This window comes from Chelmon rostratus, chromosome 17 (genome assembly GCF_017976325.1).
Source record: "Chelmon rostratus isolate fCheRos1 chromosome 17, fCheRos1.pri, whole genome shotgun sequence".
In the NCBI taxonomy this organism is placed as follows: Eukaryota; Metazoa; Chordata; class Actinopteri; order Chaetodontiformes; family Chaetodontidae; genus Chelmon; species Chelmon rostratus.
Genome location: NC_055674.1, coordinates 9,756,798 through 9,784,047, shown reverse-complemented (window position 1 = coordinate 9,784,047; position 27,250 = coordinate 9,756,798). Strand labels below are relative to the sequence as shown.

At 40.5% G+C, this 27,250-nt stretch overlaps 2 protein-coding genes across 10 annotated transcripts; both read right to left on the bottom strand.

The window, feature by feature from the left end:
• Positions 1–561: 561 nt before the first annotated feature.
• On the bottom strand, positions 562–18,836 carry LOC121621185 (immunoglobulin lambda-1 light chain-like). 8 transcript variants are annotated; one of them, XM_041957540.1, is made up of 4 exons: positions 18,676–18,836; positions 18,258–18,583; positions 1,971–2,004; positions 562–1,084 (listed from the first exon to the last, which is right to left on the bottom strand). In XM_041957540.1, exons 1-4 carry the CDS (start codon positions 18,713–18,715, stop codon positions 759–761), a joined length of 726 nt encoding a protein of 241 aa, XP_041813474.1. In that variant the 5' UTR covers positions 18,716–18,836; the 3' UTR covers positions 562–758. The 8 variants fall into 8 exon arrangements, with proteins under 8 accessions (XP_041813474.1, XP_041813479.1, XP_041813477.1 ...); XM_041957545.1 differs by lacking the exons at positions 18,258–18,583; positions 18,676–18,836 and adding exons at positions 17,045–17,370; positions 17,456–17,511; XM_041957543.1 differs by lacking the exons at positions 18,258–18,583; positions 18,676–18,836 and adding exons at positions 7,607–7,932; positions 11,332–11,437.
• A 697-nt stretch (positions 18,837–19,533) lies between these two features.
• Positions 19,534–26,862, bottom strand: LOC121621194 (immunoglobulin lambda-1 light chain-like). Of its 2 annotated transcripts, none has more exons than XM_041957563.1 (4): positions 22,652–22,708; positions 22,241–22,566; positions 20,874–20,907; positions 19,534–20,047 (listed from the first exon to the last, which is right to left on the bottom strand). In XM_041957563.1, exons 1-4 carry the CDS (start codon positions 22,689–22,691, stop codon positions 19,722–19,724), a joined length of 726 nt encoding a protein of 241 aa, XP_041813497.1. In that variant the 5' UTR covers positions 22,692–22,708; the 3' UTR covers positions 19,534–19,721. The 2 variants fall into 2 exon arrangements, with proteins under 2 accessions (XP_041813497.1, XP_041813498.1); XM_041957564.1 differs by lacking the exons at positions 22,241–22,566; positions 22,652–22,708 and adding exons at positions 26,284–26,609; positions 26,702–26,862 and having other exon boundaries at positions 19,538–20,047.
• Between the last annotated feature and the right edge of the window lie 388 nt (positions 26,863–27,250).

Below are 27,250 nucleotides of genomic sequence, written 5' to 3'. Positions count from 1 at the left end.
TCTCCTCCCCAAAATACGACAACATGATGATTTGAAAAAGACCTCCTGCACTTTTATTGTCATACATTTGTGTCTTTGCTCACTTGCTAATAAAATGGATTGGATTCAGTTCCCTCTGATTTTACAGAGAACTGACACTTGACCTCTTCATTTACATGCAGCTATAAATAAGGAGAGGAGGCCTGCAGGTGCATCCTGGGAAGGAAGAGATGGAGGAGTAGAGAGGTGATGCTTCACTGACGGAGGATGAAAACTCACTTTCGTTTGCTCATTTTATCTGATTTTTCGAACATCTTAACTGCTGCAATCAACTAAAACCAGACAAAGTGATATTAATCTCAAATAACCAATAAGAATGGAGCTTTCTGAATTGAAATATGCATTTTGAAGTCAGAGGAATATGTTTCTTATCTGTGTGTCCTGGATTAACTGTAACGATCAGTGAGATGAACATCAGGAGAAAAATAAAATCTTGTGAAGCTCCAACATTTTGATGAACATTATTATTTAAATAATATTTTCAAGAATACAAATAAACACAAACAGTTTTGTTGTCCACAGTTTTTTTGTATGTTTATTTTTTATTGAATGAGTCTTGACAAATGCAGCAGTTGCAAAGCTGATACAACACCTCCACCTAACGGTCACAACATGTATTACAAGCAGCACACACATCTTTTCTAGCATGTGAACCTTGTAATGAGCAAACAGCACAAAGAGTAAAGAAGCAGCTTTGAAATGGTCATTCTGCTCCTCTGCTATTCTTCAGTGGGACAGTCTGACCTGTGGATGTTTTTCTCTGAAGTCTGGGAGCCCAAAGACACTTTACATGTGTAAACCTTATCCATGTTCCAGTCTGACATCTGGATGGCCAGATAGCTGCTGATTTGGAAAGTGTGGTCTGCTTGCTGAACAGCGGTGCTGGTAGAGATCCCGCTGCTCACTGGACTCCCACCAGCCAACCAGCTCACATCTGCAAAAGGCACAGACTGACTGGACAGACAGACCAGAGCGGCTTTGTTGGACTGGAGCTCAGCACTGGACGGAGGGAAGACTGTCAGGACAGGAGGAGGGAGGCTGGAGCCTGAAAACACATGAAGGACATTCATCAAACAACTACAAATGAAGTCAGAGAAAACAGAAAAGTCACAGAAAGAAGCTCAACACAGTTTTGGATGTGGAGAATATTTGCGTTGACAACCAATAAAATCATCTAAAGCAAAAAATAAACTTTTCAAATCAGTCAGAATATATAAAAATCATCATCAACAACATGAGCAGAGTTTACTTTCAACCATTTTGAAACATTCTGTTTCTCACTGCAATCAGACACATGAGGATCACTTCAGAAAGCTTCTGATTCAACCTCTGAAATTATGTCCAACCACAGTGATTGAACATCATCTAATATTATCAGTCATTGTGTTAAATTACAGCAGATATCACTTCAGTCTGAAAGATGAATTTTGCATCAAATTTTCAACAAAGCAAAATACAGAATGTTTACTCTGTCTGATCGACTGAAGATCAACATAAATTAACTCTTGTTTTTACAAGATCAACATTCAGCAATAGCAATAAATGCTAATTACTATTGACAAATAGTGGAACAAACTTAATCTGAAAATCCTAAAAGTTCTGGAAAGTATTGACTGAAATTTAATTATAACGAAAAAAATCATCATCATCAAGTAGGACCATTTTTATTTAATTTCCAAAAAAAAAAAAAAAAAAATACAACTATCCAGATCTGTATTGAAAATTTTCAAAATACAATTATCTCCTGTCCATTGTCTTGTAAAGCACAACTTGATGCTTTTTCAAAGCTGCTGTACAAACATCAAACAATTAATCTGCACTAAACATCTGTTCAATGTTTCAGACAAGAAGCAGCAAGTAAATGAAATACTTGAATTATACATGAAAACAGAGAATCTGTCTTGTTTAATGATCAGATAAAAAGTACTTACTTGTCACAGTCAGCTTGGTGCCTTGTCCGAATACCACAGTGATTCAGTTTGTACACATGGCTGTACAAAAACCTCCTGACTCTCACTGATGAGCGGAGTGGAACTGAAACATCTTGTTGAGACCAACTTTCACTGTCAACATCTCCTTCACTTCATCAGTCTGCTTCTATTCACAAACACTGCTGGACTTGAGGACTGACTCTGAATCTTCTGCTGCATCCTTTTGTTTTCATGCTGGAGATGTTCAAAGTCCAGATATCATCAGTCAATTCAGTCTAATGTTCCTCCTGCAAAACAGCATCATTCAGACAATGCAGCAATCACATTATATCAAAGCAGTTGATTTAATGTTAGAGACATAATTACACACAAAAATGTCTCATGCTATACTGAACTTCAGTGTATCAGGCTGTGTATTTAGTCCTGTGACAGTGTTAACCCTGTGTTTTGTTCACATTGTTGGAGACCCACAGACCCACTGCTGTATGTGTAAATACACTCAATTTGCTCTTCTGATGACTTCATTAAAACCCACTTTGTAAAAAAATATTGAAGTGGTCATCCTCCACTTTGCCTCAAACTGGACTTGATGACAGCGATGAAATATAGAAATGACCATAAAGCTTCTTTATCGCACCAAATAAAGATGTATTTAATGTTTTTTTTATGTTATCTGGACTAAACATGGACAGCTTTAAATTCATTTTGTTTGGCAAGAACTCATTAAAGTAATGTAAAATGTGTTTTGACACATGATGATGTTTCTGATGTTTGAGGCAAATTAAACCTGAGGGGTCAAACTCCCTGTTCGAACTCTTCTGAACAAACTGTGATTAAACTCCAGAAACGTAAATTTGTGCAGAATAATTTGGTGTTTGGGAGGTGAAATGCTGCATAAAAGTGCTGACAGCACCAATCACACATATAAAGCTGATTCAAACCCTTTGGATTTAATGTTGTTTCACAGACGGAGACCACAAACGGAAGAAATTCATCATTTCCACTTGTTAATCAATGTAGATATTTACCACATATCATTGAGTGGGGATATTTACCATCATTGAGGAGAGAAGGAAGCAGGTGAATTCTGGAAGTTCTAGAAAGGAGAGGTTAGATGTGCAGTTTGTTCGAGAGGGGGAGAAAAATAGAGCTGCTAAGTCAGGGAGAAAGCAGGTAGGTGGCTGCCTGGTAGGGGCTGATGATTGGCAAATGCAGGTCGACTTGGGAGGAAAGCTAGTTGTGCCCCAGGAAATAGTTTATAGTAATCTGAGGCCAGACATTGTCTTATGGTCCATGAGTAAAAAGACTGTGTATTTTATTGAGTTAACAGTCCCTTGGGAAAATTCAGTGGAGGCAGCTTATGAAAGGAAGAAGACTAAGTATGCAGATTTAAAGACAGAATCTGAGCAGAGGGGATGGAAGACCAGGGTCTGTCCGGTTGAAGTGGGGTGTAGAGGTTTTGTTGCAGGGTCAGCTGTTTCACTGTTGAGGGAGCTGGGAGTGCATGGGCAAAATTTAAGAAAGACAGTGAGGGAGATGTCAGATGAGGCTGCTAGGTCTAGTCAGTGGATATGGATCAGGAGAAATAATAGTAGTTGGGGAGTGAAATAGGGACAGTGGGGGGGGGGGGGGGGGGGGGGCAGGCAGAGGACATGCATGCCTAACCCGGCAAGAGAAGAGGTTAAAGTCTGAACAAGACACCTCTCCTCTGCTCTGCTTTCCCCGCCCCATCTTCTCGCTCTGCCAATAGGAAGAGAACCAGGAAGTTTAGATAAGGTGGGGGTGTGGCCAGCTAGAGTCTCTCTTTGGGACCATGCGGCCTGTTCAGGTGAGTTTGCGTGGTAAGACACAGAGTTGGCTTGTTTTTTGATCTTTTTGGTTGTTTTCCTGTTTTGTTTGCTTCTTGAAGGAAATGTTAGGGTTTGTTTTCCTGCTCTGTTTGCTTTTTGAAGGAAATGGTAGGGTTTGCTGCTTCTTGAAGGAAATGTTAGAAGAGGCTGTTAAATCTAGTCTGTGGTTTAGGCCTCCACCTTCAGCACCTTCTAAATTTTCCACCCCCTACCCGAACAAGGGTCTGTATCCAATCCCTACTTTCATCTTTTGACTCTACCTCTTTATTTTCTATCCCCTACCCGAACCAGGGTTTGTATTCCCACCCCGCTTTTTCTTGGTGCAGTTGGTGAGAGGCAGGGGTAAATGATGGTAGTGTGGCAATTGGCAGTTACATGTGGCATCTAGGCCTGTGGTAGCATTGTAGCAGCTAACAATAGCTAAAGCGGTGAGAGTATGATAGTATCTTAGCAGTTAGTATTGGTAGCTAGCAATTAACATTAACAGTATAGGTGAATCTAGCTTTATTGTCTTCTTCTGTTCCTCTTAGCAGGTAGCGGTTAGCACGTAACATTAGCTAAATGGTAGCATCGGAACTGTATTGTCTTCTTCTGTTCTTCCTAGTGGTTAGCAGTAGCTTTAGCAATAGTTAAATGGTAGCATCGGTACTGGCCACTACCTGGAGCATCTCTGGGTCAGTTGAACGTGGCGGTGCTGTTTGGATTGTGTAGGAGCAGTGTGAACTGGCACTAGGGGGGGTGACTCTGGGACGCCGGAGTTCACTGCCTAACCTCCTGGAGGTGTAGTGGGACTAAGTAGGCGAAACACTGTTGAAGGGAGGTTTCCACCTGATGACCCCCAGAGACGTGTTAGGAATCACTGCTCTTTGGCAGGTATAGAGGCAGATTAGAGCTCCAAGGTTCTTCACTGAGAATGAATCCTCTTTTTGAGCACAAGTATCTTGTGTTTAAATTAACTACCACATATGTTTATCCCCAACAGTTAGAATAACATTCATTTTTTGTCTTCAGCAAATGAAAAGAACAAAATGAAACAAAGAAAATGATAAACAGTAAATTTGATTATTTCTTCAAGTTCAGTGTTGAGAGAGTTTTGTCAGTTACTTTTATATGAAATTGGTCTTTCAAGATGAGACTGATGAAACTGGTTAGTAGTCTCATGTTTGGTCGTTATAGAGAGCTTTAGTTCATGTGTCAGAGACTCAGAAAGCAGAAGTCGTTAGTGAGGAGGTTTTTGTCACAGTGTAAATCACTGTGATACGTGCTCCTTAGCAGAGCTGTCCCATGTTGCACAGTAATAGACAGCAGAGTCTCCTGCCTCTGCCCTCTTAATGATGAACTGGTAATGTGTGTTTGATGTGGATTTAGAGTTGAATCTGTTTGAGGAGAATCCTGTTCCAAAGCTGGGTGAACTGTCTGAATGGCGAAATTTGAGAACATACTGAGGAGCTTCACCAGGAACCTGTTTATACCATCTGGCTGTATATCCATCATCTCTCTGAATGTTGCAGTGGAGAACAACCTCTTGTCCTGCAGAAACTGTGTGGACAGCAGGCGTCTGGGTCAGCACTTTCGCTGCATCAACATCTGTCAACATACAGAGAAAAATCCATGAGTGAAAGGTTTGTGTGTGAACATCTGGGCTGTAAAAGCAATGAGAAGAATATCTTACATGTTAGAGCAGTGATGAGAGTGCAGAGGGTCCCCAGCATGTTGTCAGTGTGTGGTGTAAACGTCCCTTACTGTCCAGCTGAGAGGTGAGCAGGGTTGGAGTGTGAGGAGAAGAGAGACTGAAGCTTATAAAGACACTGAGGAGAGGAGAAGAGGAGGAGGAGGAGTTTCAACACTCAACACTGGTTTCATTCAGAACTCAGCTCCAGCATGTCTGTAGTTTCACAGAACATCTGCACGTTGTTTATGACCAAATTTTTTATTTGCATAGAAATGGGTTCTGGGTTTTTTTTTCACTCTGCTGTCTGGTGCAAATGGACAGAGCAAAATAAAAAGCAGAAAACAACAGTGATTTTTTTTTACGTTCATTATTGATGATATCGTTCGCAACTGGACTTTGTCAGTTTGTCTTGGAAGACGTTTCGCCTCTCATCTGAGAAAGCTTCAATAGTTCATGCGCACCAGACTAGATGGGACAGCTCTAGTCTCATGAAATGGTGTTAGGTTCAGTGTTTATCCTCTGAGTGAGGCCAACCCCCAAAACCAAGGATGGTATCACTCTATTGTGAGGCAAACGATCCCCCATTAAGGCGGGGGTAGGGTGCAACCCTTGAGTGTCAACGACAGTCGTCTGCCTCGTTAGTGTCTCATTGTTGTCATTGGGAGGCTCCTTGAGTCATGTGTGAATGGCTTTGTTGTTTATTTTCAGAGGCTAAATCTTTGAATCTCTTTGGGAGAGATGAAAGGACAGCATTGTATGTGGGAGATAGGTGGTGTCTCAGACCTCCCCCTCTGTTCAGAGATGGTTTTTCAACCTTGACATAGATGGCTTCTCTCAACCCTCTTTCAAACCATCTGTCTTCTCTGTCCAGAATATGCACATTTTATCCTCAAAGGAGTGTGCTTCCTCCTTGAGGTGCAGGTAAACAGCTGAGTTTAGACCTGAAGAGTTAGCCCTTCTGTATTGTGCCATGAATCTGTTCAGTGGCTGTTTGGTTTCCCTAATATACAAGTCTGTGCATTCCTCACTGCACTGGACTGCATACACCAGATTGTTCTTGATACACCAGACACATATGGAATGACGATGTTATGCCGTCTGTCTCTCTTTTCTTCCTCTGTCACCCTGTTCTTTCTGGAAGCGGCTGAACTTTTCACAAAAGACCAGCTGGGATAACCACAGGTTTTGAGGGCCCCCCTCAGGTGTTTGTGTTCCTTGTCTCTGGCCTGTTGGCTGGTTGGAACATTATCAGCTCTGTGTTGGAGAGTTCTGATAACACCTAGTTTGTGTTCCAGTGGGTGATGTGAGTCAAAAAGGAGATACTGGTCTGTGTGGGTAGGTTTTCTGTCAACCCCAATATGGAGGCGCCTGTTCTGTCCTTGACATCCTCTCGAGTGAATTTGATGTTCTTGTCCACTGAGTTAATGTGCTCAGGGAAGGCTTGCCTTCAGGTCCAGTTGCGAACGATTGAATGCCCTGAAGCTTACAATGACCTGGATGAATGAGAATATTTACAGGCATGGAATGAATATTGAATGACGAATGAAACAGGTTCCTTTATAAGCATGACATAGGTGGATATGACAGCATGCATGGATACATGTGTCCAAACAGCATGCTCAGCTTTATATTTGATCATTTGCATTTCTTAGAAACACGTGCATTGAAACTATGAAACCTTTCATTTATAATGTATTCACAGTGCATGTTTAGAGTTCAGGGTTATGACACACTGATGGTTTCTGACACCATGAGACTGATTTAACTGTTCAACAGCGATGGTCTGTGGGAAGAAACTGTTCTTGTGTCTGTTTATGAGCATAATTTCCATCATATCTCTGAATGTTTATCAGTTGTTGGGATTCTTTGGTGTTTTTTGTCTGGTGCAAATGAAAAAACAAAACTGAAAAGCAGAAAAAAACAAATACTGAAACTAATTATTTCTTCAAGTTCAGTGTTGTGAGAGTTTTGTAAGTTTCATATGAAATTGGTTTGAAGTTTTTTAAAGCGTCATGTTTGGTAGTTATAGAGAGCTTTAGTTCATGTGTGAGAGACTCAGAAAGCAGAAGTAGTTAGTGAGGAGGTTTTTGTCACAGTGTAAATCACTGTGATACAGCTGCATCAGCTGTGCCGTCCCTTGTTTGACAGTAATAGACAGCAGAGTCTCCTGCCTCTGCCCTCTTAATGATGAACTGGTAGTCTATGTTTGATGTGGATTTAGAGTTGAATCTGTCTGAGGAGAATCCTGTTCCAAAGCTGGGTGAACTGTCTGAATGGCGAAATCTCACAACATACTGAGGAGCTTCACCAGGAACCTGTTTATACCAACGGACAGAAATTCCATCGTCTCTCTGAATGTTGCAGTGGAGAACAACCTCTTGTCCTGGAGAAACTGTGTGGACAGCAGGCGTCTGGGTCAGCACTATCACTGCATCAACATCTGTCAACATACAGAGAAAAATCCACGAGTGAAAGGTTTGTGTGTGAACATCTGGGCTGTAAAAGCAATGAGAAGAATATCTTACATGTTAGAGCAGTGATGAGAGTGCAGAGGGTCCCCAGCATGTTGTCAGTGTGTGGTGTAAACGTCCCTTACTGTCCAGCTGAGAGGTGAGCAGGGTTGGAGTGTGAGGAGAAGAGAGACTGAAGCTTATAAAGACACTGAGGAGAGGAGAAGAGGAGGAGGAGGAGTTTCAACACTGGTTTCAGTCAGAATTCAGCTCCATCATGTCTGTAGTTTCACAGAACATCTGCACGTTGTTTATGACCACATGTTTTATTAGCATAGAAATGAATTGAGATTTAACATGTTTCATGTTTGTCACTTTGAATTATCCATTGTAATGGCACACAATTGAAAACAAGATGTTTTGAACATCTGCAGTCACGTCTCCTTTTCCTAAAAATAACTTATAATATGATCATTATTCATCAAAAGAAGCAGACGGGATGATCCCACTAGCATCAGTTCTTGATGCAAAACAGAAATGATTGAACCTTGTGTTGTTTACATGTTTTCGTAACTCAGCCAGTGTTTACAGGTCCGGTGAACCCAGCGCATTATTGGATGTTTAGATCAATACAGCCGGAACCATTTGTACAAAAAAACTGAACATATGTTTATTTTAACCCACTGACTGTGGTAGAGCTGTTGAGGGTTTATATATAACGGAATGTTATCTGCATAAAAATGAATTTTGTCGTAGAAATGCCTTGTCTGCATACCTATAATACAATTTTTTTGTCAAATAGCAGCCGCAAGAGGTTCAATGAAATTGTTAAACAATAATGGAGAGAGTGGACATCCTTTTCTTATTCCTCCTGCACTGTGAAGTATTGAGAGGTGTGATTATTGATTAGAACCGATGTAGACTGAATGAATTAAACAGACATTTGATCCACTGAATGAACGACTCCCCAAAACCAAATTTCTGACTGAAAAGAAATGTTGCAGAGAATTTGGATTTTGTGTAAATATTTTCTCAGTATTTGGTTCGTTGGTTGTACTTCACTGTATATATTATAGTACTCGTGGGTTTTGTAAATACACTTTTATTGTAAATACACTTCGGTGTGAATTTGAGTTGTTTGCTGTGACCTTCATCTGAGCTTGAGCCTCTGCCCTCTGAACTGTGAGATATTTAAGGAGCATAGCGACCTTCTCTTCTTTACATATGAAAGCATAAAATCATGACACGTTCTTGGAGTCGTCTTTGTTGATGTGGTTAATATTTAAAACTCAAGGTCCACTTTCTGATCTATTCACTGAACGACACAGATATTCACCACATCTAGTTTTTCCCAAGGTCAAGAATGAATCTTTGTTTATCTTGATCACTCATTGGTGTCACTCTGCCAATGACAAGAGGAGAACAACGCTGAATCAAATTATTTCTTCAAATTCATTGTTGAAAGAGATTAGAAAGGAAACTATTGAGTTTTAAGAAATACTGATGAAACTGGTTTGTTGTTACTGAAGTCTCGTGTTTGGTAGTTATAGAGAGTTTTAGTTCATGTGTCAGAGACTCAGAAAGCAGAAGTAGTTAGTGAGGAGGTTTTTGTCACAGTGTAAATCACTGTGATACAGCTGCATCAGCAGAGCCATCCCATGTTTGACAGTAATAGACAGCAGAGTCTCCTGCCTCTGCCCTCTTAATGATGAACTGGTAATCTGTGTTTGATGTGGATTTAGAGTTGAATCTGTCTGAGGAGAATCCTGTTCCAAAGCTGGGTGAACTGTCTGAATGGTGAAATCTCACAACAAACTGAGGAGCTTCACCAGGAACCTGTTTATACCAACGGACAGAATTTCCATCGTCTCTCTGAATGTTGCAGTGGAGAACAACTTGTTCTTGTCCTGCAGAAACTGTGTGGACAGCAGGCGTCTGGGTCAGCACTATCACTGCATCAACACCTGTCAACATACAGAGAAAAATCCATGAGTGAAAGGTTTGTGTGTGAACATCTGGGCTGTAAAAGCAATGAGAAGAATATCTTACATGTTAGAGCAGTGATGAGAGTGCAGAGGGTCCCCAGCATGTTGTCAGTGTGTGGTGTAAACGTCCTTTACTGTCCAGCTGAGAGGTGAGCAGGGTTGGAGTGTGAGGAGAAGAGAGACTGAAGCTTATATAGACACTGAGGAGAGGAGAAGAGGAGGAGGAGGAGTTCACATCACTGTTAATATTCTCAGGGGCGGCACAAATGTTCTTTTTAAAGTTCTGTTTGAGTTGAAAGACATCGAGAAAATATGATCACATGATAAATGTGACTTCTCTGGATTGCTGAATTATTTTCTTTTGTTTTTGCAATTTTTTTCTCATATATGATCTTTTTCCTGTTGAGGACGTGGAAATAATACATCTGAAATTTGATTTAAGTGTAAGAATAGTAATCATCACTTCATGCGCACATGAGCATTTCTCGAGAACAGGATTTATGATAAGAATGCAGATTCAAACAAGAATGTGTTTTTTCTGTTATGTTGTGATCTTTTGATGGTTTGGAAGACAAATTAATCATTTAACTTATGTTAATGTTGTGAACATAAAACAAAAAGCTACAACTAGATCTAGAGCTACAATCTAATGAAAGGGTAGAAAATATTGAAGACAAAAAGTGGCCACAGATTTTTGCTTTATTTTAAATCTTTTATGATAATTATGAACATAATAAATTAAAATGATCATTAATATGACTATTTATTTACTTTATTTGAGAAAATTTTGTTTGTTTAATGGACAACTACCACTGGATAGTTGTCAGGATTTCAGGAAGGGATTGAGAAGTTTGTTTTTAATACACAATTGGTGAAGTTGGACAAATAATTTGCTGTTTGCTGACTGCAAGTCAAGACGTGTCAGAGCCTCAAAAAGCAGAAGTGTTCAGTGAGGAGGTTTTTGTCACAGTGTAAATCACTGTGATACGTGCTCCTTAGCAGAGCTGTCCCATGTGCAACAGTAATACACTGCTGAGTCTCCCTCCTCCACATTGTTAATGATCAAACGATAATCTGATTGTGACTGATGAGTAGATGTGAACTTTGGAGACGTGAAACCAGAACCATAGCCTGGAGAGCTCCAGCCGTGATGAAACCTCACTACATGCTGAGGAACTCCTCCTGGAATCTGTTTATACCAGCGAGCTGATTGATCAGTAACAGTTCCCAGGTTACAGTCCATGGTGGCTGTCTCTCCTCCTCAGCGCCACAACAGGAGGCTTCTGTGTCACCACCGTCACACCTCTCACACCTGGAAACAACAAGATGACGTGAAGTGAAGAGAAACACACAGACTGATGAATCCAACATGAGGTCAAAGCTGCAGTCAGTCAGCCTCCTTACATGTTAGAGCAGTGATGAGAGTGCAGAGGGTCCCCAGCATGTTGTCAGTGTGTGCTGAGAATGGCCTTGTAACTGGGAAAGTGAGCTTCCTGCTGACAGATTGGAGGGTTTGGAGGATGAGGAGAGGAGGTGCTGGAGGAGCAATTTAATACGACACTGAAACTGAGAGTGACTGACAGGAGGAGGAGCTTTGCTTCAATCTGCATGCTTTGTCACATTTCTTACTCTCTTATCTTGTTTGAAGGGAAAAGTCTTTTCTGTCTCCATTATTGTCTCTGTAGGCAATGTCTCCCCCCGACCCCAAAATACGACAACATGATGATTTGAAAAAGACTTCCTGCACTTTTATTGTTCATGCATTTATTTCTTTGCTCACTTGCTAATAAAAAGGATTGAATTCAGTTCCCTCTGATTTTACAGGGAGCTCACACTTGACCTCTTCATTTACATGCAGCTTTAAATAAGGAGAGGAGGCCTGCAGGTGCATCCTGGGATGGAAGAGAGGGAGGAGTAGAGAGGTGATGCTTCACTGACGGAGGATGAAAACTCACTTTCATTTGCTCATTTTATCTGATTTTTCTAACATCTTAACTATTGCAAACAACTATAACCATAAAAATGATAATACAATTTAGTTTTTGGAATTTAAATACACATATTCAAAAACAGTCAAACAGAAATATGTTTGTTTTCTGTGTTTCCTGGATGAACTGAATTCATCAGTGAGATGAACATCAGGAGAAAAATAAAATGTATTAAATGTTTGAACATTTTGTTGACAAAATTAATAACTTTTTTGGACTTTAGGACTGATTCTGAACCTTGGTTTGTTTAAACTCCATAAATCAGCATCAAACTGAGAATGATCCTGAAAATGCTCTGAGGATTCATAAAAGCTGTGGTGAGTCTCTCACCGAGTGGAGGAGGAGGAGCTTCAACACTCAACACCGCTTTCAGTCACAGATCAACTAAACTGCGTTTGTGGTTTCACATTGTGTCACTGAATCATTTTATAACCTTGACGTTTGTTAACAGATGGTGTTTAAAGGTGTGTTGATGTCCTTTGCAGGAGTATTATTAACTCCAGTCAGGTCATCATCAGTGCATCAGTGCATCAGTTCATCTTTCATCGTTGTGTGTGAAGTCTTCTATAATGAGAACATGTGGAGGTGAAATGTTCTCCTCTAATCTCAGTATCTTCACTGGTCTAAATGTTCTTCCCAGCAAACAAACATGTTTTCTAATAATCCAAACAGATTAAAACAAATGAAGAATCCCTGCACAGGTGACCTGATATAACGTCGTTGTTGTGTTTTCATTCATTTCTGTTTCAGATGAACATAAATGAGCTCTGTTTTCTTAAAACTGTCAGTTCATGTTGGGGTTTGTCTCATGAAACAGGATTCATGTAATCAGATGACCATCACAGTTACTGCAGCTGGAAGTGAAACAATCATCACTACCTGGCTACCAGGTGATCTTTCTCCAAACATATTTATCACAATTTGGGTATTTAATGCAGTGTCTGTGAACTAAACTGTAAACAGCCCCCCTACAGAGGAAGAGGAGGAGAGAAGCTAGTGGTGAATGAGTGTCTTCCACTTAGGAAGAAGAAGACTTTTCTGAATATGAGGAACATGTTTCTGTCAGTTTATAGTCGTAATCATAGTGTCCCATCATTAAACCAGCAGTGCAGATCAGAACTGAAATGGACCTGGAGCTGCTCAGGACCTCATGCTCCCGCTGTCCATCTCTCATCATGAGGTCGACTATGTTGGTGTCGACTGCCCTCAACCTGCTGCCCCAGCAAGTCCACAGTCCAGGACACCAGGTGAGTGTCTGCCTGCATCTCCGTCAGCTTGCACCCCAGCAGGGCCGGCTGGATGGTGCTGAACACACTGGAGAAATCAAAGACCATGACTCTCACAGGTTACCCAGCCTGTCCAGGTGAGGATGGACAAGGTGCAGCAGGACAATGAAGTCTTCTACCACTTCCACCTTTGGCTGGTGGGCAAACTGAAGGGGGTCCAGTGATGGTTTAACAAGGGCCCGTAGGTGTGACAGGACCAGCCTCTTCAACTTCAGCAGGTGGAAAGTCAGCAGCACCAAAATGCGAGTTGTCTCGGAAATGATGCAGGACTCCGTGATCACAACATCACAGCTGATCACTTTTTTACTTCTCACAAGCAGGAACAGGAGCTCCTGAAGAGGATGCTGATGACGGCAGAAACACAATGACAAAACAAGCCAGAGCTCCCACCTCAGCTGAGCTGTAATTCCTCTAAGTTTGGGTTCACAGCTGACACATCCCTGGTGTCTTGCATGACAAAGAAAGGCCAAAATGTGGTTCTCAAGAGTGTGCTGCATAGGGATGTGACCAGCAGCGTTAGAAAAAAGACTAAAAATTACAATGGATTTTAGATGAGATGAGAAGTTACACTCAGCTTCTTTGACGGCTCTATTATCAGTTGATGTGTCAAAGACTGAAAAAGCAGAAGTAGTTAGTGAAGAGGTTTTTGTCACAGTGTAAATCACTGTGATACAGCTGCATCGGCAGAGCCATCCCATGTTTGACAGTAATATACAGCAGAGTCTCCTGCCTCTGCTCTCTTAATGATGAACTGGTAATCTATGTTTGAGGAGGCTTTAGGGTCGAATCTGTCTGAGGAGAATCCTGTTCCAAAGCTGAGGCAACTGTCTATATAGTGAAAGCTCAAAATATACTGAGGAGCTTTACCAGGAACATGTTTATACCAATTGACATAATTTCCATCATATCTCTGAATATTACAGTTGTTAACATTATTTGTTATTATTAATAATCTAAAGGCAGCATACATTTTTTCCACAGTTATTGGGGCAATACATATTTTTTATATATTTTTTCTACATACTTTTATATATTCAAAAATTTCATTTTGCTTGTATATTATGTACATATATATCGTCTACTTTTTTATTTTGTATTTTGTTTTTGAATATCTCCATCTCTGTTGCTATTTTTCTTCCAACTGCTTTTACATGCTGCTGTAATGCCCAGATTTCCCCTGGCTGGGGATAAATAAAGTTTTATCCTATCTTATCTTATATGCGAGCCAAAAACAAGAGTTTAGAAGTTTAAGATGGTATTTGTTCCAGTGGGGAGCTTATAAAATGAAGTGGCTGATGGCTTCACTCTCGCTCAACATGTATCAGCAGGTCAAAAAGCAGAAGTAGTTAGTGAGGAGGTTTTTGTCACAGTATAAATCACTGTGATACAGCTGCAGAGCTTTCCCATGTTTGACAGTAATAGACAGCAGAGTCTCCTGCCTCTGCCCTCTTTATGATGAACTGGTGATCTGTGTTTGATGTGGATTGAGAGTTAAATCTGTCTGAGGAGAATCCTGTTCCAAAGCTGGGTGAACTGTCTGAATAGTAGAAGCTCAGAACAAACTCAGGAGCTTCACCAGGAACCTGTTTATACCAGTTGAAATAATTTCTTGAATCAGTTTTGCAGTGGAGAACAACCTCTTGTCCTGGAGAAACTGTGTGGACAGCAGGCGTCTGGGTCAGCACTGCATCGACATCTGTCAACATACAGAGAAAAATCCATGAGTGAAAGGTTTGTGTGTGAACATCTGGGCTGTAAAAGCAATGAGAAGAATATCTTACATGTTAGAGCAGTGATGAGAGTGCAGAGGGTCCCCAGCATGTTGTCAGTGTGTGGTGTAAACGTCCCTTACTGTCCAGCTGAGAGGTGAGCAGGGTTGGAGTGTGAGGAGAAGAGAGACTGAAGCTTATAAAGACACTGAGGAGAGGAGAAGAGGAGGAGGAGGAGCTTCAACACTCAACACTGGTTTCAGTCAGAACTCAGCTCCATCATGTCTGTAGTTTCAAAGAACATCTGCATGTTGTTTATGACCACATGTTTTATTTGCAGAGAAATGAATTGATATTTAACATTTTTCATGTTTGTCACTTTAAAATGATCCATTCTAATGGCAAACAATTCAACACAAGATGTTTTGAACATCTGCAGTCACATCTCCTTTTCCTAAAAAATAACTTATAATATGATCATTATTCATCAAAAGAAGTAGACGGGATGATCCCTCTGACATCAGTTCTTGCTGAAAATTAGAAATGATCGAAACTTGTGTCATTTTCATGTTTTTGTTACTCAGTCAGTGTTCACAGGTCCGTTGGATCCAGGATTATTGGATGTTTAGATCAATACAGCCGGAACCATTTTTACAAAAAAACTGAACATATGTTTATTTCAACCCAATTACAAGCAATATAGACATCACATGTGAATAATTATTGCCATTTACCTGTGTTAGATCATTGATGGATAACTGTGAATGTTTTTCTGTCATTGTGCACAATGCAGAAGACCCAGGTCTGACAGATTGGTGGAAACACTGATACCAAGGTCTTCAATGCTGCCTGTCGTCATAGTCACAGGGAGTTTTTTCAGTTGTACCATTCCAGTCTTCTTCACGTTGTGGTAGAATTTTAGATTTAGACCAATTTATGGACTTATCAGAAATCATGAGCCAGGACGTGGATATGAGATCGAAGACTGTGGAAGAGCTGTTGAGGGTTTATATATAACGGGATGTTATCTGCATAAAAATTAATTTTGTCATAGAAATGCCTTGTCTGCATACCTATAATACAAATGTTTTGTCAAATAGCAGCCGCAAGAGGTTCAATGAAACTGTTAAACAATAATGGAGAGAGTGGACGTCCTTTTCTTGTACCCCCAGCAGTGTGAAGTATTGAGAGGTGTTATTATTGATTAAAACAGATGTAGACTGAATTAATTAAACAGACATTTGATCCGCTGAATGAACGACTCCCCAAAACTTAATTTCTGAATGAAAAGAAATGTCCAGTTGATTTCAGTTGACTTCATCAATCAGCTGTCGAGTTCTGGTCCCGTATATATCTGTCTAGTCTGCAATTTGTCCCCCTAACCCTTGGTGTCCCAGTCAGCGTTTAGTGTTAATTTGCTAGTCTTGTTTCCTGTTTTTGTTCCTGTCCAGTAACGTCGCTATTGAGCCTAGAATTTGGATTTTGTGTAAATATTTGCTCAGTATTTGGTTCGTTGGTTGTACTTCACTGTATATATTATAGCACTCGTGGGTTTTGTATAGACACTTTAATTGTAAATAAATTTTGGTGTGATTTGAGTTGTTTGCTGTGACCTTCATCTGAGCTTGAGCCTCTGCCCTCTGAACTGTGAGATATTCAAGGAGCGCAGCGAAGTTATTTCTTTTTTTTTTTCTTTTTTTTTTTTTTTCCAGTGTTTCACGTTCTTGGAGTCGTCTTTGTTGATGTGGTTAATATTTAAAACTCAAGGTCCACTTTCTGATCTATTCACTGAACGACACAGATATTCACCACATCTAGTTTTCCCCAAAGTCACTCATGAATCTGTGTTTATCTTGATCACTCATTGGTGTTTTTTCACTCTGCTGTCTGGTGCAAATGACAAGAGGAGATCAATGCTGAATCAAATTATTTCTACAAGTTCAGTGTTGAAAAAGATTAGAAAGGAAACTTTTGAGTGAAATTGGTCTTTCAAGAAATACTGATGAAACTGGTTTGCAGTTACTGAAGTCCCATGTTTGGTAGTTATAGAGAGCTTTAGTTCATGTGTCAGAGACTCAAAAAGCAGAAGTAGCTAGTGAGGAGGTTTTTGTCACAGTATAAATCACTGTGATACGTACTCCTTAGCAGAGTTGTCCCATGTGTGACAGTAATAGACAGCAGAGTCTCCTGCCTCTGCCCTCTTAATGATGAACTGGTAATCTATGTTTGATGTGGATTTAGAGTTGAATCTGTCTGAGGAGAATCCTGTTCCAAAGCTGGGTGAACTGTGACTATGGTAAAACCTCAGAACAAACTGAGGAGCTTCACCAGGAACCTGTTTATACCAATAGACATAATTTCCATCGTCTCTCTGAACATTGCAGTGGAGAACAACCTCTTGTCCTGCAGAAACTGTGTGGACAGCAGGCGTCTGGGTCAGCACTATCACTGCATCAACATCTGTCAACATACAGAGAAAAATCCATGAGTGAAAGGTTTGTGTGTGAACATCTGGGCTGTAAAAGCAATGAGAAGAATATCTTACATGTTAGAGCAGTGATGAGAGTGCAGAGGGTCCCCAGCATGTTGTCAGTGTGTGGTGTAAACGTCCCTTACTGTCCAGCTGAGAGGTGAGCAGGGTTGGAGTGTGAGGAGAAGAGAGACTGAAGCTTATAAAGACACTGAGGAGAGGAGAAGAGGAGGAGGAGGAGTTTCAACACTCAACACTGGTTTCAGTCACAGATAAGCTACACCATGTCAGTGGTTTCACAGAACATCTTCAAGTCATTTCATAACAGAGAACTTTTAATGAACTTTAAGTTCTCGTGTGTATACAAGATGTTTTGTATCTCGGTCCTCGAATTGCTCACTGTGACATCAGTTAACAGATGTCATTTCATGGACCCAGTCAGTTATCAGTTGGAGGTCCAATCGCATGCACGACTCAACTTATTAACATACTACAGTATTTTAACATCAGTGTGCTCGTTCATGAGATGTTGTTGGACATCAAAGAAGTGGTTTATACAGCATGTGTTGAGACGTTTCAGTGTAAACATTTGGCCTTTTGAATGCAATAAAAATTACCTACAGCAAAAATTCAAATGACCAAAGTTCCTGTTTTTAGGAATTTTAGAAGTTAATTTCAGCAGCTCCAATTCAAGATGGGTGAATATTTGCATTTGTCAGAAAAACAGATTTTAGTTGCAGGCTTACTTTTCAAAGGTCAGTGCAGACAGACTGTAGAAATGGTCATACTAAATGTTTGCTCATGTCGCATTAGACTTAAAAAAAAGCAGAAGTGTTCAGTGAGGAGGTTTTTGTCACAGTGTAAATCACTGTGATACCTCCTCCTTAGCAGAGTCGTCCCATGTGTGACAGTAATAGACTGCTGAGTCTCCCTCCTCCACATTGTTGATGATCAAACGATAATCTGATTGTGACTGATGAGTAGATGTGAACTTTGGAGACGAGAAACCAGAACCATAGTTTGGAGAGCTCCAGCTGTGATAAAAATATAATATAAACTGAGGAACTCCTCCTGGAATCTGTTTATACCAGCGAGCAGCACTGCTAGTAACAGATCCCAGGTTACAGTCCATGGTGGCTGTCTCTCCTGTCCTCAGCACCACAACAGGAGGCTTCTGTGTCACCACCGTCACACCTCTCACACCTGGAAACAACAAGATGACGTGAAGTGAAGAGAAACACACAGACTGATGAATCCAACATGAGGTCAAAGCTGCAGTCAGTCAGCCTCCTTACATGTTAGAGCAGTGATGAGAGTGCAGAGGGTCCCCAGCATGTTGTCAGTGTGTGCTGAGAATGGCCTTGTAACTGGGAAAGTGAGCTTCCTGCTGACAGATTGGAGGGTTTGGAGGATGAGGAGAGGAGGTGCTGGAGGAGCAATTTAATACAACACTGAAACTGAGAGTGACTGACAGGAGGAGGAGCTTTGCTTCAGTCTGCATGCTTTGTCACATTTCTTGCTCTCTTCTCTTCAGTGAAGGGAAAAGTCTTTTCTGTCTCCATTGTTGTCTCTGTAGGCAATGTCTCCCCCCGACCCCAAAATATTACAACATGACGATTTGAAAAAGACTTCCTGCACTTTTATTGTCATTTGTTTCTTTGATCAGTTGCTATAAAATGGATTGAATTCAGTTCCCTCTGATTTTACAGAGAGCTGACACTTGACCTCTTCATTTACATGCAGCTATAAATAAGGAGAGGAGGCCTGCAGGTGCATCCTGGGATGGAAGAGAGGGAGGAGTAGAGAGGTGATGCTTCACTGACGGAGGATGAAAACACACTTTCGTTTGCTAATTTTTATCAGATTTTCGAACATCTTAACTACTGTGAACATATAAAACCAGACAAAGTGATTTTAATCTCTAATAACCAATAAAATTGGACCTTTCTGAATACAAATATGCATTTTGAAGTCAGAGGAATATGTTTGTTATCTGTGTGTTCTGGATTTACTGTAATTATCAGTGAGATGAACATCAGGAGAAAAATAAAATCTTGTCAAGTTCCAACATTTTGTTGAACATTATTGTTTGAAATGATGTTTTCAAGAATACAAATAAACACAAACAGTTTTGTTGTCCACAGTTTTTTGTATGTTTATTTTTTATTGAATGAGTCTTGACAAATGCAGCAGTTGCAAAGCTGATACAACACCTCCACCTAACGGTCACAACATGTGTTACAAGCATGCACACACATCTTTTCTAGCATGTGAACCTTGTAATGAGCAAACAGCACAAAGAGTAAAGAAGCAGCTTTGAAATGGTCATTCTGCTCCTCTGCTATTCTTCAGTGGGACAGTCTGACTTGTGGATGTTTTTCTCTGAAGTCTGGGAGCCCAAAGACACTTTACATGTGTAAACCTTATCCATGTTCCAGTCTGACGTCTGGATGGCCAGATAGCTGCTGATTTGGAAAGTGTGGTCTGCTTGCTGAACAGCGGTGCTGGTAGAGATCCCGCTGCTCACTGGACTCCCACCAGCCAACCAGCTCACATCTGCAAAAGGCACAGACTGACTGGACAGACAGACCAGAGCGGCTTTGTTGGACTGGAGCTCAGCACTGGACGGAGGGAAGACTGTCAGGACAGGAGGAGGGAGGCTGGAGCCTGAAAACACATGAAGGACATTCATCAAACAACTACAAATCTAATCACTCATTCAAGACATGACAGCAACAGATTAGTTATTTTTTGTTTTGACAATATAATAAATCTGGTCAGATCAAGTATTTTAAATTTGAACATCTAGACATCATTACCTACATGAGCAGACTTTATTGATTTTAACAAAACTTATAAATCACAATCTTATAAATATGATGATCAAGACATTCATAAAGAGACCTTAAAGTGTTTTTTTGACTTCTAATATAATTATTTCAGTCACTTAAGGAAATTACAGTTTGTCAGTTGTCAGTTTGCTTCAGTGGTTTCTATTTAACAAAAAAAAAAAAAAAGAAAAAGAAAATTCAGCCAATATACAATTTACATCAATTCAAAGTTATATTTAAACTTTAAAGATTTATCAATAAAAAAACACAAGTGCAGCAGTTTTGAATTGATATTGTCAAGAAAATCATCATCACATATATTGTAATATACGTAGATTTTTCTTCATTTTAAAGTTTGTCATGAACTGTGAAAGAAAATAAAAACACAAACTAGAAAATGTTTCCTGTCGAAAAATCCTCAAAATCCTCAACCCTCACTAAACAAGTGGATCATTTGTAGAAAGAAGTTCACATATTGTGATCATTTGCAGATCATCTCGTCAAAGACACAACCTGCTATCAAAGCTGATGTACAAATACAACTATTATCCACTGAACAACATGTTAAATGAGGAAGTAGCACATAAATGGATGTTTTTCAGTCAGTTGGACTCAGAAACAGAGAATCTGTCTTGTTTAATGATCAGATAAAAAGTACTTACTTGTCACAGTCAGCTTGGTGCCTTGTCCGAATACCACAGTGATTCAGTTTGTACACATGGCTGTACAAAAACCTCCTGACTCTCACTGATGAGGGGAGTGGAACTGAAACATCTTGTTGAGACCAACTTTTACTGTCAACATCTCCTTCACTTCATCAGTCTGCTTCTATTCACAAACACTGCTGGACTTGAGGACTGACTCTGAATCTTCTGCTGCATCCTTTTGTTTTCATGCTGGAGATGTTCAAAGTCCAGATATCATCAGTCAATTCAGTCTAATGTTCCTCCTGCAAAACAGCATCATTCAGACAATGCAGCTATACTTGTGTGGCTGTTATTGGTGGCAGGGATGGGATAACAGTCATTTCATGATGAAACAGTCACACAAACAATCACATCATATCAAAGCAGTTGATATAATGTTAGACATAATTACACAGAAAAATGGCTCATGCCATACTGAACTTATCAAGCTTTGTATTTAGTCCTGTGACAGTGTTAACCCTGTGTTTTGTTCACATTGTTGGAGACCCACAGACCTATTGCTGTATGTGTAAATGCACTCAATTTGTTCTTCTTATGACTTCATTAAAACCCACTTTGTAGAAAACTATTGAAGTGGTCATCCTCCACTTTGCCTCAAAGTGGACTTGATGACAGCGATGAAATAGAGAATTGACCTTCAAGCATTGTATTGATAGCTTTAAATTCAATTAACTCGTAAAATAAATGTAAAATGTGTTATGACACATGATGACTTCTAATGTTTGAGGTCAATTAAACCTCAGAGAGGTCAAACTCCCTGTTAAACCTCTCTGAACAAACTGTGATTAAACTCCAAAAATATAAACCTATGGAGAATAATTTGGTGTTTGGGAACTGAAATTCTTCAGAAAAAGTGCTGACAGCACCAATCACATAGATCTGATTCAAATCCTTTGGATTAAAAGTTGTTTCACAGACAGAGTCTCTGAGACCACAAACAGAAGAAATTCATCATGTCCACTTATTGATCAATGCAGATATTTACCACATATATTTATCCCCAGCAGTTAGAATAAATTCTCTGTCTTCGTCAGTCGTTGGTGTTCTGTTTTGTCTCGAGTAAATGAAAAGAACAAAATGAAACGAAGAAAATGATAAAAACTGAATCTCAATATTTCTTCAAGTTCAGTGTTGAGAGAGTTTTGTCAGTAACTTTTATTTCAAATTGGTCGTTCAAGATCAAACTGATGAAACTGGTTTGTAGTTGTTTTTAAAGTCTCATGTTTGGTAGTTATAGAGAGCTTTAGTTCATGTGTGAGAGACTCAGAAAGCAGAAGTAGTTAGTGAGGAGGTTTTTGTCACAGTGTAAATCACTGTGATACGTCCTCCTTAGCAGAGTCGTCCCATGTGTGACAGTAATAGACAGCAGAGTCTCCTGCCTCTGCCCTCTTAATGATGAACTGGTAATCTGTGTTTGATGTGGATTTAGAGTTGAATCTGTCTGAGGAGAATCCTGTTCCAAACTCGAGTGAATCGTCCTCATAGTAAAAGCTCACAACATACTGAGGAGCTTCACCAGAAACCTCTTTGTACCATCCAACAGCAGATTCGTCATATCTCTGAATGTTGCAGTGGAGAACAACCTCTTGTCCTGCAGAAACTGTGTGGACAGCAGGCGTCTGGGTCAGCACTATCACTGCATCAACATCTGTCAACATACAGAGAAAAATCCATGAGTGAAAGGTTTGTGTGTGAACATCTGGGCTGTAAAAGCAATGAGAAGAATATCTTACATGTTAGAGCAGTGATGAGAGTGCAGAGGGTCCCCAGCATGTTGTCAGTGTGTGGTGTAAACGTCCCTTACTGTCCAGCTGAGAGGTGAGCAGGGTTGGAGTGTGAGGAGAAGAGAGACTGAAGCTTATAAAGACACTGAGGAGAGGAGAAGAGGAGGAGGAGGAGTTTCAACACTCAACACTGGTTTCAGTCACAGATCAACTTAATTGTGTTTGAGGTTTCACATTGTGTCATTCAGTCATTTTCATAAAAACAATTTCACATTTTATATCGTTGATGTTTTTTAAAAGATGATGTTTAATGTTAAAGTCCTTTGCAGGAGTATTATTAACTCCAGTCAGATCATCATCGGTGTATCAGTTCATGTTCATCTTTCATTGTTGTATGTTAAGTGAACATAGTAATCAGAATATGTGGAGGTCAAATGTTCCCCTCTGATCTCAGTCCTTTATCTGACCAGAGTGAAGCTGCAGGTGGTTCGGCTCATGCTGCTTCAGTCCATGATGCTCAAGCTCGAGCCTCTTTCCCCTCGCTGATGCAGCCCTTCAGAAAACTTCTGCAGACGGAAGAAGTCTGAAGAGGTGAAGAGGGTGAACAGAGATGGTGACAGAACCACCAACTCAGTTCAGCTCAATTTATTGGGTGTTGGTGGTTACTGATGATTGTAATTGAGTTTGCCACATGGATTATAACAGGCACACACAAAGACAAGCACTCACACAGAAACGTGACAACACACAGACGATATGGTTGCAACATATCTCAAGTCATCAGGCAGTTTGTTCCAGTGAACAGCACCATAGCAACTAAAAGCACCTTCGCCTGATTTAGTCTCAATTGGAGGTACATTCAGGGGACACATGCTTGCTGATCTGGAGGATCTGATCAGGCTACAGCCAGTCAGAAGGTCAAAAATATATTTAGGAGCACAACTAATTTCAATTCTACTGTACCAGCAGCCAGTGAAGTGTTTTCAGTACAGGTGTAATGTGGATTTTTGTTGTCCTGGTTAGCATTCTGGGTGAGCTGGAGCCTTGACTTTTTGGGAAGTCCTGCAAAAGGCCATTGTAGTAATCTGATCTGCTGGAGATGAATGTATGGACCACTGTTTCAGTGTCAGACTGGGACAGGAAGCAAAATATTTTCTTAAATCACAAATCTGTTGTTGTAGCAGTAGCAGTAGCAGAAATAGCAGTGATGAAATAGCAGTGATGAGTTGCTGGAAGTTGAGATTGTTCTGAATAATTTGCTTCATGCTTAAGAAAAAAGGATGATTGAATGGGCACGGTCTACTGCTTTTTGACTTTTGGGCCTTCAATCAGAAAGTTTCGTGGTCAAGTTGTAGAAAGTTGTCAGACGTCCCTAATCTATGTCTTCAATGCATTTATGGGACTGAGGTTTGCTAAGGAAAGTTAGACGTACAGCTTTGTGTCGTCAACATAGGATTGGTAGTTTACATTGTGATTCTGTATGATGGACCAAGAAGGAGCACGAATAGGTTGAATTGCAGTGGACGAAGGTCTGAGCCTTGTGGACCCCCTACAGAAAATGTCAACAGCCTCAGATGAGAAGTTGCCAAGAGATACGGAGATAATCCTTCCTTTTGAAGATGCTGAGAGCCATTAAAGAACAGGTCCAGACAAGCCAATGAGACAACAGGGGAAAACAGCGGACTGTCGGGAGGCATTAAGTATCTGGAGAAGATCATCTGATAGGCAGTGAAAGAGACATTGAAACAGTTTTGTGGGGATGGGGTCAAGAGAACAGGTAGAAGATTTAAGCTGGTGTACCACCTCGTCAAGAACACTGGCGTTAATGCGTGAAACACTAAACATGGCAACTAGGCTGTTATGCTGATGTGAGGAGGATTGCCATGTCTGGGTACAAAGGTCAGATTTTAAAATGATGCAAAAATGGTCTGAAATTGTCATATCCAGAATGGCAGTTTCTGTTCTATTGAGGCCTTTAGAGATCATCATGTTGAGGGTGTGGCCTTGTTTTCCGTGTGGACCTCATAACATGCTGTGAAAAACCGTTGACATTGAGAAAGAGTTTTGTGTCTGAGTCATGAACATTTTTTGCGGCCTGAAGTTTTCACATTGAGCAGTGAATCTTTGAAGGAGCATGGAGAGATGCTGGTGATAGAAGCAGCAGGTTTAATATGAATTGTCACGCCGCGGTGAGGTCTGTCTTGTCATTGGGGTTTTGTCTTGTCTTTTCCTGTTTTATTTTGAAGGTCTAACTCTCCTCTCGTTTCAGAGCACCTGCCCTTCCTCGTGTGTCCCGTGTGTCCGCCCTGATTACCCATTGTTTCTACCTGTTCCTGATTACCCTCCACGTGTTAAATAGTCTGCGTCTCCCCTGTCTTGTGCCAGTGTGTCTTTGTCCGTCGGCGATTCACCCGAGCCTGTCTTTCCCCGTCCGTCCATGTCACAGCCATAGATCTCGTTCGTTCTGTAAGCTCCTGTTTCCTCCTTGTGAGTGTTCTTTTGTTTGTAAATTTGATACCTTAGTTTCTGGTTTATTTTCACAGTTTATTCCTTAGCCGAATTGTTTTCCTCTGGCTTGAGCGATTTTCTGTTGTTTCCTTTTTAGCATAGATATTTCTGTTATTTCGTATTTAGGATAGTTCTTTTGATTTCATAGATTATCTTATTCAGCCTCGTTTTCCTAGCAGTCATAGTCCATTGTGTTTTCCTCCCTTTGAAGCGTTTTCTGTTCTTTGTCTTTTTAGTACTTAGTGAGTTCTAGATTATCCTCTTAGAGAGCGTTTTCTGTTTCTAGTGATTTTCATTTCTTAGTGTTTTCTAGATTATCCTCATAGTGAGCGTTTTCTGTTATTATTTTGATAGTCATAGTTATAGCCGTAGGCCTAGTATAATTATATAGCCTATTCCTTTGACACTCATTGAAGTGGACCTTGAGTGAATAATTATCAATAAAGATCTGTGTGTTCAACTCTCTGCATCTGAGTCCGTATCTGAGTCCCGGCCTGACATGAATAAGACGTTCTATTACGTGAACCATCATGGTTCACACAATACTACTCTCATGGTTCACACATTGTAAAGATTTTACAATGGACTTGCTGCTGACCTTGACTGGGGTCAAGCCAAGCAGAGGACCATCTGTCTGACTGGGAGAGTCAACAGAACATGATTCATGATGATGCTGGCCAGGCCACTTGCATGGTTTTAAACAATTTCGAGTGTTGATGCAAGATAACTGACATGTGTTTATGGACCAAATGGACAAGAGAGCAATGTCAGGCTTGTAACAATGATCTTTCAGACAGGGTTTTGTTTTTTTCGTCCACATGAATTAAGCCTGAATTACAGCATATGAACATATCAGATATTATGGATGAATGTAGAGTGCTTTTACTGGTGCATTGCTTTTTTCAGTTTAAAAGAATGTAGGAAAGTTAAACATAAATAAATACTTTCATTGATTAATTTGTAAATAAAAACAATAAAATCATGTCAATGTTTGAAACAAATTATTGTACATGGTGGGATGTTACAGTGAAGCTTGTTTGATGACTCTATGATCAGTTGGCATGTGACAGAGAGTCAAAAAGCAGAAGTGTTCAGTGAGGAGGTTTTTGTCACAGTGTAAATCACTGTGATACGTTCTCCTTAGCAGAGCCGTCCCATGTTTGACAGGAATAGACTGCTGAGTCTCCCTCCTCTACATTCTTGATGATCAAACGATAATCTGATTGTGACTGATGAGTAGATGTGAACTTTGGAGACGAGAAACCAGAACCATAGCTTGGAGAGCTCCAACCGTGATAAAAATATAATACATGCTGAGGAACTCCTCCTGGAATCTGTTTATACCAGGAAGCAGCAATGTTAGTAACAGTTCCCAGGTTACAGTCCATGGTGGCTGTCTCTCCTGTCCTCAGCACCACAACAGGAGGCTTCTGTGTCACCACCGTCACACCTCTCACACCTGGAAACAACAAGATGACGTGAAGTGAAGAGAAACACACACACTGATGAATCCAACATGAGGTCAAAGCTGCAGTCAGTCAGCCTCCTTACATGTTAGAGCAGTGATGAGAGTGCAGAGGGTCCCCAGCATGTTGTCAGTGTGTGCTGAGAATGGCCTTGTAACTGGGAAAGTGAGCTTCCTGCTGACAGATTGGAGGGTTTGGAGGATGAGGAGAGGAGGTGCTGGAGGAGCAATTTAATACAACACTGAAACTGAGAGTGACTGACAGGAGGAGGAGCTTTGCTTCAATCTGCATGCTTTGTCACATTTCTTGCTCTTTTCTCTTCTGTGAAGGGAAAAGTTTTTTCTGTCTCCATTATTGTCTCTGTAGGCAATGTTTCCCCCGACCCCAACATGCGACATGACGATTTGAAAAAGACTTCCTGCACTGTTATTGTCATACATTTGTTTCTTTGCTCACTTGCAAAAAAAGGGATTGAATTCAGTTCCCTCTGATTTTACAGAGAGCTGACACTTGACCTCTTCATTTACATGCAGCTATAAATAAGGAGAGGAGGCCTGCAGGTGCAAGGAAGAGAGGGAGGAGTAAAGAGGTGATGCTTCACTGATGGAGGATGAAAACTCACTTTCGTTTGCTC

Bases quoted from the DNA above. Each gene is read 5' to 3' on its own strand.
- LOC121621194 (XM_041957564.1), bottom strand. From the start codon at position 26,741: ATGCTGGGGACCCTCTGCACTCTCATCACTGCTCTAACAT. The intron at 26,610-26,701 runs GTAAGGAGGCTG...TGTTGTTTCCAG, and splicing joins TCTCATCACTGCTCTAACAT to GTGTGAGAGGTGTGACGGTG. The intron at 20,908-26,283 runs GTATCACAGTGA...TGAATCACTGTG, and splicing joins ACGGCTCTGCTAAGGAGAAC to GTATTCGGACAAGGCACCAA.
- LOC121621185 (XM_041957539.1), bottom strand. From the start codon at position 11,371: ATGCTGGGGACCCTCTGCACTCTCATCACTGCTCTAACAT. The intron at 9,907-11,331 runs GTAAGGAGGCTG...GTATGTTGACAG, and splicing joins TCTCATCACTGCTCTAACAT to GTGTTGATGCAGTGATAGTG. The intron at 2,005-9,577 runs GTATCACAGTGA...TGAATCACTGTG, and splicing joins ATGGCTCTGCTGATGCAGCT to GTATTCGGACAAGGCACCAA.